The following is a 13,306-nucleotide window of genomic DNA, read 5'->3' on the forward strand; positions in this document are numbered from 1 at the left end:
AGGGGTTAGGGTCATAGGTGGGAGGAGTTAGGGTGGACGTAGGTGAGAGGGGTTAGGGTGGTCGTAGGTGGGAGGAGTTAGGGTGGACGTAGGTGGGAGGAGTTGCTGGTGTAGGGTACAGAGGAGACACATGGCGGGTTGGTTTGGCCAGAGCCACTTAAAGAGCCAGAGAGGTTTAGAAATAACTCCCTCAGTCCCGGCCCCATTGACAACGCTGTCACTGTCGCCCCCAGCTGCCCCAATAAGGCCATGAGTGTCCCGTGGAGGAAGACCAGCCTACACACGACAGCTCGGAAGAACACTGCCTGTTTACCGAAGCAGATATAGAGATAGACGCACACCGATATGCCTGGACCCATGGAGAAATAAACCAGACATGTGTGTTTGTGTGTTTAAGATCCCTCTGTGTGCATTTACACTAGCACTACAGACATTAAGAGCAGAATCTGTGTGAGAGAGCACAAGTTAAAAATACAAATTCCAAGATCACTAATGGGTCTGAGCATGTGGGTCTGAACCGTCACCCAAATTTAGCTGCAAGTTATCATAACGTAGACTAAATCCCCCGCATGTCTGTGTCAGTGTGGCAGTCTGGTCAAATAAACTTCAGCCACTCTGGAAATTATAGAGAGGTCTGGTTAAAATACAGCCAAAGAGGGGAATAAGAGTAGAGATAACTGAATATATATGACCGTGCTGACCAGAGAACAGTGCTGTCTAGAGATAAGGGCTGATCATGCAGACCAGAGAACATGACTGAGCAGAGAACAGGACTGAACATGCTGATCATAGAACAGGGAGGAAGAGGAGGGAGGGAGAATATATCCATCTTTCTGATTCTGATTCAGTACTGATCACCTACAGTATTGAGCAGATCCAGTATGGAGCACCTACAATATTGAGCACCTACAGTTTTCAGTAGTATCTGCTGTCCTCTCATTCCCTGTATATTCAGGGGTCTTTCTCTCTCTCACTCCATGACTTTTGCTCTGCCTTGCTAGACCTCCTCCCCTAAATTCTCATCCTCATCCTGTCTCGCCCTGTCTCACCATGACTCATCCTGTCTCATCCTGTCTCATCCTCACTCAGGTCCTGTCTGATTCTCCTTTCGCCTCCGTCTGTTATCGTTCACCACATCAAATCTGCTAAATGTGAATGATATCATGTAATGTCAAAGCCATCTGAAATGAGACCCTGGCACTGTAAACTCAGACCAGTACTCTATACCAGACAAAAACGTTACTGCGTTCAAGGTTTCCTGTGCAAGGTTCAAGTGTGGGGTCACCAAAGGCCTTTGAATATCACTGTCTCCTGAATGTTTGGTCTCTCAAACGTCGCTGTACCTCGGGTCCTCTGTACAGGGTTCGCTGGGAAATCCGAAGCTGTTGTGGGACCATGACACATCATTGCTGCAGCTGATGCCCACAGGACTACTGGATTTACAGCACATGTGCCAGTTAATCTTAATGGCACCTTGCCAGTTAATCTTAATGGCACCTAGATAAGAATCTCGACAGCAGATTACAGCTGTTCTTCCGCAGTAAACAGTAAACACTACACAGTAAACAGTAAACACTACACAGTAAACACTACACAGTAAACAGTAAACACCACACAGTAAACACTACACAGTAAACAGTAAACACTACGCAGTAAACAGTAAACACTACACAGTAAACAGAATCCTCACAACAGAATGCTCATATCTCCTTCATGTATTGTAGCTCTAACCATCATGAAAACTTATTAGGATAACCCTGATAAAATTCTTAACAACAGAGCTGATTTCACACACCTACACCCACCCATCCCCCACCCGTCCTCCACCTGTCCCACACCCATCCCCCACCCATCCTCCACCCATCCCCCACCCATCCTCCACCCATCCTCCACCTCTCATTCTCCTCTCTGCTGTTGGCCTTTATCTCAGCCCTCCATCTAGTCCATCTTCTACCCATCACTGTCCTCTTCTCTCTCTCTCTCTCTCTCTCTCTCTCCCACTCCCTCATTCAACCTGTCCTTCAACCATCCTACACCCCCAACACACAGTCTCTCGCACACACACACACACACACACACACACACACACACACACACACACACACACACTCCAACTCCAGACAGGTGTGACACAAAGGTATGACCGATGGTGCTGATAAAGGCCTGTTGGATCTCAGAGACAAACCTCTCTCTTTCTCCTTCACTCTCTCTCTCTCTCTCTCTCTCTCTCTCTCTCTCTTTCAAATCTAGTCTGCTCTGTTATGAGTCACCTTAATTTTGCCCTTCAAACTTCTGCAGGGCCTCCTATGCTCACACCAAAAGCCTCTTTAGCCTGATCAAAAGGAGATTAAGCTTATTTGAAGATGTGGAGATAGTAAACCACAATGTTTCTAACCTGCTCCTGAGCCACCGGCCAGACAACACAATGTTCCTTTCTTTTCTGTCCATTAGCTCAGCAACAGTGCCGCTCCGTGTCTGTGACTGAAGTGTTTGTACCCCGTTAAACATTAACTGGGAATTGGAATGACTTAATCCAGCCGTCTTGCTTTACAATTTGACTGAAACATAAATCATCCACACAGCACTATAAAAGGTGCCTGGATGTTCCAGCATGTTTCTGTCATCCTGGCACATACCTGTTCTACTACTACCACACTGTTTATGTAGTAGATGAATATGATAACACTCAGACTACGTCAGCAGCAAGACCACCACAAACTCTGTGTCCTAATATCATTAGTTAATTCAAATATATCATTCAAATGCAGTCTCCATTTCAACTCTGAGACTGGTCTCCAATCAGACTGGCATTCCACTTATCTATCCAAAACCCCAAAATGTTTTACAGCTTTACAAAAAATATACACAAGGTTCTGAAGATCTGTAATTTGGCTGTAATTTTTCATCCATGTCGCTTTTGAATCACACGGTTCATGGATCAAAAACGTTTCCATTGTGGAAGCATTGAACCCATTCTCCCCATGTTAAACAAGACAGATGCAGGATCTCTGGTTCCTGTCCTGACTACTGTAAGTCTGATCCAGATCCCTGTTCTGATTACTGTAACTCCCTTTATTGGAATTCTTGAAAAAAACCCACAGGTTCTACAATGTATTTGAAACACAGAATAAATTTTCATTGCTAAAATTCAGCTCAAATAACCTAAGTCCATCATCCATTGCACTCATCTCACTTCACATCCTGTTTAAAGTGCTGCTAACGGCCCAGAAAGCCATGCTTGGCTTAGCTCCGCCCACTCCTCCCAGCAGCTCCTCCCCCACGTCCCCGTTCACGCGGGACTCTACTCCTCTCCAAATTCAGCCTCGTCAGATCTTTGAGTTGAGATCTTTAAGAACTCTTCATCACAATGTCTTATACTCTTCATCACTTTCTGCCTCGAAGTGCAATTATATACTAACATTTATCTTTATTAAAACAGTCTAAACCTTTTCTGGTGCTTTTTCTGCCTCTGGCTGCAGAGTGCTTTCATGCTAATGAGAGCTCCTTAGCACAGAGGCCAAAGCTAACACACACAGAACTGTAATAGTGCTAATATTCACAGAAGGAATTCTGGGTAAAAGGTAGAATGCACAGGAGGATGAATTAGTTATTCATTCAGTCATTGTAGAACAGTGATCAGTTATTGCCCTAAAATCAATTATCACAGCTTTATTGTAGATGATTAAGTGTCACAGATGTGCTTCACAGAGTGTGTCATTGTGTGAGTGTGTTTCCATTCCCCAGCTACTCTTCACACACACACACACACACACACACACACACACACACACACACACACACACACACATTCATCTGAATTAAAACTGAAACATGCTTGCCTAAGCAGTCCAGTCATAACCCCCAACTGTGCTGTGTGAGCATGTCCAGCTAACTCATCTGTTCTCACCTTGTCTATCAGTATAAATGATTTCTTGATATTATTATCTGCTTCCTTTTTGTTATTTTGACAAAAAGGTGAATGCTGAATCCTTTAATCCTGTAAATGACAGTATCTTAATTTGAATTTGGGACAAATGTCAGTAGTTCGTAGAATAAAACAGTTACGGTATATTCAGCTTTCTCAAACATGCACGTATAATTTTTTTAACCAAAAATACTAGTAATTGTGCAGTAGCCTCTTAATTCTTACCAGAGCTGTAAACATAAAAATAGAGACTGAGAGAAAAGGGAAAGAAGAAGAGAGTGAGTTGTAATTAGGCAGGAGAGGAGGGAGCCCATATGGGGGTGTCATGGAAGGTGATTGGGGGGGGGGGGGGGGTCACTGAGCTTTAGCAGGAAACAAAACCAGCAGGTTACCGAGCTGAACTACAGCCCAACCATCTGCTGCTGCAGAAGTGCCTCCACGTTAAAGACCTGCTCTGTGATCAGCACCTCGCTCTCCGCGCATGACTGGAGCCCAGGTGTAATGCTGCGCGGCGCCTGATCTAGGATCAGACGTCCCCCGCCAGCTGAACTCGCTCACGTGTGGACACCAAAGGCTGAGGGTGGAGAGGCAGGAGCGATGGGTGGAGTGAGAACAGCTGTCCTCCTGGCCCACACCACCTCCACCCACTGGAGAAGTGCTTGATGGTTATAGCAAACATACACTTAACGTGTTTAGGCTGGTGGGGGGTCTCGTTATGGAGCGCTAAGCCCCTGAGCGACGCCGGGCTCGGGGTAGCAAGAGATCTGAGGGAGGGAAGAGGAAGAGACTCAATGCTGAACTCTGTGTGTGGCATACAAACTGATTCAGGAACAAAGTCTCACACCCAGAGTAATTAACACTATCTGAGAATCTCTCCATCGCAATACTCAACAGCTTCCTGTGCACGAAAAGCAGTCCCTAAGGCATAATAATAGAGAGAGAGAGAGAGAGAGAGAGAGAGAGAAGGAGAGAGAGAAAGAGAGTGCAAAGAGACGGGAGTGGAGAGAAAGAAAAGATCAAAATGGAAGAACTGCATATTAGAACAAAACAGAAGAACTGAAGAAACACAGAAGAAAAGAAAAAACCATCTGAGGCAAAGTAAACAGCACAGGAGAGCAGACATCACCGAGGGAACATTAAGATGAGGAACACAGATAGTGATATGAGCTCAGCAATGGGAAAGTCAACAGAATAGAGAGAGAGAGAGAGAGAGAGAGAGAGAGAGAGAGAGAGAGAGAGAGAGAGCAACAGATAAAAAGAAGTGGAGAATGAAAATCCTGGGAGAACAGACTGCATCAGAGGGGAGCAGAAATGAGTTTGGATGAGGGCGTGTCCATGTACAAGTTCTACCAACATCCTGTTCACTTCCCCCCACACCTCAGCAGTCAGATAAGACCAACCCAGCTAAGAGAGAGAGAGTCTGGAGAGAGTAGAACTGAGAGAGAGAGAGAGAGAGAGAGAGAGAGAGAGAGAGAGAGAGAGAGAGAGAGAGAGAGAGAGAGAGAGAGTGAGTCCTCAAAAACAGGAGCACGTGTCAGCAGCCTGCTATTGGATACTCCAGGGCAGTAAGGGAACTTAAGCAGGACCAAACGCATCCTTTGGTTAAAAAGCATTTCAGCTCAAATATGAGAAAAAAAAATGTATTTCTTTACCACAGTGTGAATTTAAGTGGTTAGTTAAAGACCAAACAAAACCTCCATAAAACTGAACTAAATAAATTATTTTAAAATTATTTATGATTGACTGTAATTTTGGACAAACTACTCATTGTTAGGTATGTCTGTTCTTAACTCACAACGTAATAAATTCTCTCTCTCTCTCTCTCTCTCTCTCTCTCTCTCTTTCTTTAAACTATACATCGTCAGTATTCCCCTGTTTGTGTGCCAAACACACACAAAAGGGCTTTGTTCATCTAAAAAGCTTCACCTCCAGGTTGATGGCAAACATGAAACCATCCCCAGTTCATCGTCTTGGTGTGCTGTCTGACAAAACAACTGAAAAAGAGTGTGAGAGAGATAGAGAAAAAGCAAATGCGTGTGTGTGTGTGTGTGTGTGTGTCTGTGTGTGTGTGTATGCACCATGATCAAGATTTCAGTTGTGCTATCTTGCTGGTGAAGTGTAATTAGACTTCAAGTCAGTAGAATGTACTGATTTTAGAAAGCTCTCTATAGCTTTCCCAATTAAGAAAGGTCCATTTGTTCATTTGTATCTTATTTCATGCGTAAGTCCCAGTTTAGATATGTCACTCATTGGTAGAATGTGTGTGTGTGTGTGTGTGTGTGTGTGTGTGTGTGTGTGTGTGTGTGTGTGTGTGTGTGTGTGTGTGTGTGTGTGTGAATAATGCCATCAACTCAGTAGCAAAGTGCTGCATTTGTTACTGTATGATCAGATGTGAACATTGTGTTTGGTACAGTGTAGGATTTGATGTTAACACTATGTTTGGTACAGTGTAGGATCAGATGTCAACACTGTGATTGGTACAGTATAGAGTCAAATGTCAGTTGTTTGGTATAATGCAGGATCGGATGTCAGTACTGTGTTTGGTACAGTGCAGGGCCAAATGTCAGCTCAGTGTTTGGTACAGTGTGGGACCAGATGTCAGTGTTGTGTTTGGTACAGTGATGGATTAGATGTGCTGTGTTTGACATAGCAGATTCACCCCAGTCAGCACTCAGAGGTTACATCACATTATTGCTCATCCTGTATGTTCCACAAAGCACATTTGTATTTGTCAGGTGGAAGATCACTGGAAGGACACTGTTCTTCACCAACGTTCTTCACCAACGTTCTTCACCAACGTTCTTCACCACGGTTCTTCAGCACTGTTCTTCAGCATTTCCCTAATCTAAATGTGACCGAAAACACTCAAATCTTTAAAATGAATCAATCGATTTCTCCATTCAAACATCTTAGGAGACCAAGCACCAAACACAGCCACGTTCCTCCAGCCGTGGCCTTGTTAAAACACTGGATTGTCAGTGGCCACATAATAACGAACACTGTGTTTATAATGAGGGCCTGTGTCAGCTCCAGGGAGGAAGGAGATGTTGGGAGGAGCATTCACCTCCTCAGCCAAACTGCTGGAGGACAAGTGTGAGCCGCACTGTTGCACTATTGCACTATTGCACAACTAGAACATGTGTAAATCACTCCAGACATCCAGACATCACAGCAAATCTGGCAGGTGGCACTGAGGCCCGGCTAAAGTTAGCATGTGATAGCACTCCGATTCCTCAACCTCTAAAATCTGCCACAGAGAGATTAGCTCTCTCTCTCTCTCTCTCTCTCTTTCTCTCTCCCTCTCCCTTTCTCTCACTCTATATCTCCCTCCCTTTCTCTCTCTCTCTCTCTCTCTCTCTCTCTCTCTCTCTCTCTCTCTCTCATTTCTCCTACTCTCTCCTCTCTCCCATTCGAGCTCCAATCCTTGTATGTTCACTCAATCCATATACATAATAAAGTAATTCGCCTATTGGATCTTGGGCCTTGCTGTATATATGGCACTGTGCAGAACCGGACTCATCAGGCCTAAAGTGGACCTGCTGGTATTTAATACTCACATTCATTCTTTACTGCGGATAAGAATTAGTGAGGCACTGAAGACTGAATCATTGCGGAGAGAGCGTGTGCCTACCCAAAGAGACACGGGTGTCAACGCCTAAAATAAACTCATTATGCAGAAAAAAAAAACAACAACTCATTACTCAACCCAAAAGCAGCAATCACACCCTCAGCTTCTCGAGTGCACAGGCTACACCCTTTGAATTATTGGTATGTTTGGAAAGCTTACGTGAGTATCTGACGGCACAGTGGAGGTCAGCAAGTAACAGGGCCGACAACCAGGGAAGAGGCTCCACAGAACAGGCTCCTTGCGCACAGCGTACTGGGTCATTTTCCCGTAGAAGTCGCTTAATCTGAACTACGGTCTGATCGCATGACCGCATGGGGACACCGGACCTCAGTGCACTACAGGACACGTTAGGGTAGTGGATTCACATCCTACCTGATAAGGGTAGAGGGTGACCCCATTGGCACGGGACAGGTGTGCAGGTGACCACGCCCCCTCCAGGTGCGGGTGTGTCTGCTGTGGTGCGTTGGTGCCGGCGGGGCTGGTGGGCGCGGCGCTGGTCTTGCTGCCGTGGGCAGAGGGGGGGGCGCCCTTCTTCTCCACGCCGCTGCTCACCCCCAGGGTGCTGGGCTTCCCGCCGTGCTTGGGGTTCGGCGGGTGGAGGGACGCACCGCCCACGCTGCCGCAGGCCCCGGAGGCCGGACCGCAGGGGGCGGAGCTACCGGAGGCGGAGCTACCGGAGGCGGGGGTGGGAACGGCGGCTGAGGGAGCGGGGGAGTGGCAGGCTCCGGGCAGGTAGGCCCAGTCTCGGGGCGGGGTGAGCACGCCCCGCGAGCCCAGCAGGGCGGCGACGGAGGGCGGGGAGGCGGGGGACACGTCGCACTGGTCCAGGCTCAGCACCATGTGCACCGCCTCCTGCTTCAGCTGGCTCAGGTGGGTGGAGCAGACGTCACAGCGGCTGTCCCGCTCGTTCCACGCCTTCCTGGGGCTGTTGGGAACCTGCAGCTTATCCTGCAGCAGCAGCGAGAGTGAAGGATCCTGAAAGAGAGACAGAGACCCAGAAGGGAAGTATGAGGGTTCACGTAATGACACCAAAACTGCCTCAAATAGCAAAGAAACGGCAACCAGAGCCAATCCGTCAGAACCACGTGAAGTGTGATGCACGTCAGCCATTAACATAGCCACCAGAACAAAGCCAGAAGAAAAACGATTATTACTCATATCTCTGTTCGTGAGTGTTGCTGCGTCCTTTATCGGTCCAATACTAACGTGTGCTGAAGCGTTAACCTGAGCAGGAGCAGCTCTAGTTGAACTAAAGACACGTGGGCTCTTACTCACACTAATACCGTTCATATCTGACACGTGACATTAAACCATCCACAGGAGCTCAGTTACGGTTCTTATTAGGCACTGACTAACATACACCTCGCAGACGTCAATCAGGATTTAAGGCACTAGTTTTTCAATAAAATGTTCTCCAATTGCCCATTAGCAGAAGACCGCTGATTATCCGGGTTTAGTGTATCAGCACAATCACAACTTAAGGGCTCTGTGAAGTGCTGATCTTAATCATGGTTCTGAATATTCCCACAAAGCAGTTTGAGTGGAAAAGCATAATTAGATCTACAGATATGCAGTGGAACACACGCATTAGGTTTAATTTCAAAATAAGGGGTAGAGGAGTTCACAGCTCACAGAAACAGCGCTGATGGTTCTATTCTCATTCATGGCAGTGACCTTCCCAAGGTGACAGACCTCGGCTCGTAATAAAGCTTCTTCTTTTCTTATGTAAAACACTTTGAATTGCCAGTGGGGATAAAAGGTGCTGTTTAAATTAACTTGCCTTGCCTCAATTCTGTAAAAGTACACTGATTCACTTTTAACCAGAGTCAAAGAGCGTGGACAGTGGGCGTGGACAGTGGGCGTGGACAGTGGGCCTGTCTGTGTATAGACATTTTCTTGGTTTTGTTTGCTTATTTGATTGTTTCTTTGTTTTCTTGCTATTTCATTCTTGCCACACACTTTTCTTTTGGTACACTGGATATGTCCATTCTAGTTAATGATACATATAGTTAATGGTACAGCCCATTTTCACCCAATAAGTGCTTATGCTTGTGTTTTAGCAGAATTAGTTCTGTTCCTGTGTCCTTACTGAACACACACACACACACACACACACACACACCTCTGACAGAAGACGGCATTAGTCCAGCTAATCGGAGGGTCGTGCCCACATGCTGAAACAGAGAGAAGGGGTCTGTTCTGATTAAAACCACACATTCCTGCTGTCAGTGTAAATCTCCAGACAGACTCTCACCTTACACCAGTCCTGTGCACCCCCTCCATTTGCCCCCCCCATCTACCCCCCCCCCCCCCCCCCCCCCCCGTCCACTTCACCCGCTAGCCTGCACTCTTTGACCTCAGCGTATTGCCATGGTTACTCCGCTCTGCAGGACAGTGAAGCACTGTTTTCAGAGCCCACCTACCCAAGCCCCTTACACAGATCTCCTTTATTGGGTTAAGGTTAAAGCTGATCTCAGATCAGTTCTTACTTCAGGACCACACCTGTAGTACCACACCTACACAATCACACACGGTGTCTTTGTTTACAAGCAGTGCCTTCCACTCAGTCAGGCGTTCTGTGAACTGTTTATATGTACAGATTACTCACAACATATTGAAAAACCCAATGGCTCCAGCAATGTTTGTGTTATTGTTAACTAAACACAAAAGAGAGAGACAGAACGTACCCAGGGCAGGAATACAAAATGACACAATACAAACCTGTGTAACTATCAGCACACAGTTGCCTTTTTGAATTCTGACTCCATATTGCAATTACACAGAGTCCTGTTCTGCCCAGCAACATAGCTAATGCAAACAAAATGTTTTCTACATCCAAGGGGTCTCATTTAGTGTTCAGGTTACCATAACAACAAAATGTTCTCAGTGGCAATATTTTAAGAATACAGATTTTTTGTTTTGTTTTTCATTGTTCAGTGTTAAACAAATGAAACCTGCACATAAAGCTGGTAAAGACTTTGGATTAAAGTGTTTACTGTTTGAGTTCAGTTCTGATTCAGATTTTTGCATTTATGGCATTTATATATTTATATTATATTTATATTTTATATGAAGATTCTGTTCTGATCAAACTATGAAGGCAAACTATTACAGTTTTTAAGTACCTAAACTGGAACTTAAAGCACAATTTGAGGAACCACTAACCCCTCACAGAACCACTAACCCTAAAAGAACCATTAACCCTCACAGAACCACTAACCCCTCGCAGAACCACTAACCCCTCGCAGAACCACTAACCCCTCACAGAACCACTAACCCTAAAAGAACCATTAACCCTCACAGAACCACTAACCCCTCACAGAACCACTAATCCTCACAGAACCACTAATCCTCACAGAACCACTAACCCCTCGCAGAACCACTAACCCCTCGCAGAACCACTAACCCCTCACAGAACCACTAACCCCTCACAGAACCACTAATCCTCACAGAACCACTAACCCCTCGCAGAACCACTAACCCCTCGCAGAACCACTAACCCCTCGCAGAACCACTAACCCTAAAAGAACCATTAACCCTCACAGAACCACTAACCCCTCACAGAACCACTAATCCTCACAGAACCACTAACCCCTCACAGAACCACTAACCCCTCGCAGAACCACTAACCCCTCACAGAACCACTAATCCTCACAGAACCACTAACCCCTCGCAGAACCACTAACCCTGACAGTGACATTAATGGGAGATCATGACGGGGGTGGGCACGCCACTCAACAAGGTACTTCCCCCACTGTCTCGTGGACATCACCTGTGATGTTACGGTAGTGAGATCTTGTGGCCAGACCCAAATGCAAGACAATATGAACCATTTTGTATGCTGCAGATGTAAGGAACAGGGGTGGGTTTCCCAAAACGTTCGTAGCGCTAAGTACTTTGTAACCTTGTATGAAACATACGAGGTTAAGAAGTACTTAGCGCTACGAACATTTTGGGAAACCCACCCCAGAATAGCAGAGAAACAGAGAAACAGAGGAGCGGAGGAACGGAGGAGCAGAGGAGCGGAGGAGCAGAGGAGCAGAGGAGCGGAGGAACGGAGGAGCAGAGGAGCGGAGGAACGGAGGAGCAGAGGAACGGAGGAACGGAGGAGCAGAGGAACGGAGGAGCGGAGGAGCAGAGGAACGGAGGAACGGAGGAACGGAGGAACGGAGGAGCAGAGGAACGGAGGAACGGAGGAACGGAGGAGCAGAGGAACGGAGGAGCGGAGGAGCAGAGGAACGGAGGAACGGAGGAGCAGAGGAACGGAGGAACGGAGGAGCAGAGGAACGGAGGAACGGAGGAGCAGAGGAACGGAGGAACGGAGGAGCAGAGGAACGGAGGAACGGAGGAACGGAGGAACGGAGGAGCAGAGGAACGGAGGAACGGAGGAACGGAGGAACGGAGGAACTTACAAGAACGGTTCATTCAAATAGGAGTGTTAAAGAAATGTCTTCAGTGTTCAGTGAAAACACTCGCACAGAGAGTCCTGAACATGTGTGAACATCGAAGATGAGGGACAACCAAGGTCTTTCAGCTAGGGCACCAAAATCACTACTCTACCCTACACACACACACACACACACACACACACACACACACACACACACACCACACACACACCACACACACACACACACACACACACACCTTGTCACCTTGGCTGAAGTGTTTCATTCATTACGATTTTCAGCTTCTTCTACTTTGTGGTGTTATTGAAACATCGTTGCCCTTGGCAACTAACATCTATGCATCGAGTGGGTGTATGCGTCCAGTCTGCCTGTACACATTACTGCGCTCCATCCATCCATCCATCCATCCATCCATCCATCCATCCATCCCAGCAGCTCCAGTCTACCTCCTCCCTTCCCGGCTAAGTCCCAGTCAGATGGAGACCCACTCGTCCATCTCCAAGATTCATTCATGAAAAACTCATGCCGTACAATTTCAGTATAAATGTTATGGAGTTATAAGACGTGCAGTGATCTTGGTGGCACAGAGACGAGGCCGGGGACACGTCTCTGTATCGGCAAGGACAACTCCACCCATCCTTCTCCCACTCGCCATTCGTCCTCTACAGGGTCTGTTGCTATGACTGCTCTGCTGCTTGGTTACCTGGTTACCTGGTTACCTGGTGTGATGCATGCAGCAGCTTGTCCAGAGGTCCACAAGGTTGACACAGCGTTACAGTTAGCAGGCTGTAAACTTTACACCTCTCTGAACAGCAGATGGCACAATCATAGCGAGTGTTTGGTGGCTGTTGCAGCATGCAGTCTGAAAGTTCAATTGCAGTCATGGCTGCTGTTTGGACATGTAATTAGACTTGATTTTCAGGTATCTGTACCTCCTGGGGAAGAAACAGAAAACAAGCAATACAGCACAACCAGTCTGCGCTCGGCTTTTTACAGTTCCACTGCGAATTTATCACTGCAGAACGCATGATGATGTCACTGCAATATGTATGACGTCACTGCGGACCTAATGATGTCCAGGCTTTGTTGAATGTACAACAGTGCTATCAGATGTGGGATTATATTGTGAAGTCACAAGAGTAATAAATCTATACTGTGAAGGCAATATGATGAATGATGACACACTTATGATGAATGACGGCACACTTACCCACAGGAAGACCTGGGTGTGGATATTACTGTGTGCCTTTGGCTACAAAGTGATTTTAATTCATTTTATTAAGAACAAGCAAACTGGTTGAACGATTTTACAACATCTCCAAATCACCTCACACAGTTGCTCTC

The 13,306-nt window shown here is 46.5% G+C and overlaps 2 protein-coding genes across 3 annotated transcripts in view; both read right to left on the bottom strand.

Annotated features, from left to right (window-relative positions):
* Window positions 1-13,306, bottom strand: part of LOC143480533 (uncharacterized) — a 214,644-nt gene that overhangs the window by 62,419 nt on the left and 138,919 nt on the right. The gene's annotated exons all lie outside the window — the stretch shown is intronic.
* Window positions 1-13,306, bottom strand: part of kif26ba (kinesin family member 26Ba) — a 79,470-nt gene that overhangs the window by 46,816 nt on the left and 19,348 nt on the right. For both annotated transcript variants that reach the window (XM_076978695.1, XM_076978694.1), the window contains exon 3: window positions 7,926-8,528. In XM_076978695.1, the coding sequence (XP_076834810.1) occupies window positions 7,926-8,528 (603 nt within the window). The remainder of the gene's footprint in view (window positions 1-7,925; window positions 8,529-13,306) is intronic.

This window comes from Brachyhypopomus gauderio, chromosome 17 (genome assembly GCF_052324685.1).
Source record: "Brachyhypopomus gauderio isolate BG-103 chromosome 17, BGAUD_0.2, whole genome shotgun sequence".
NCBI classification, from domain to species: domain Eukaryota; kingdom Metazoa; phylum Chordata; class Actinopteri; order Gymnotiformes; family Hypopomidae; genus Brachyhypopomus; species Brachyhypopomus gauderio.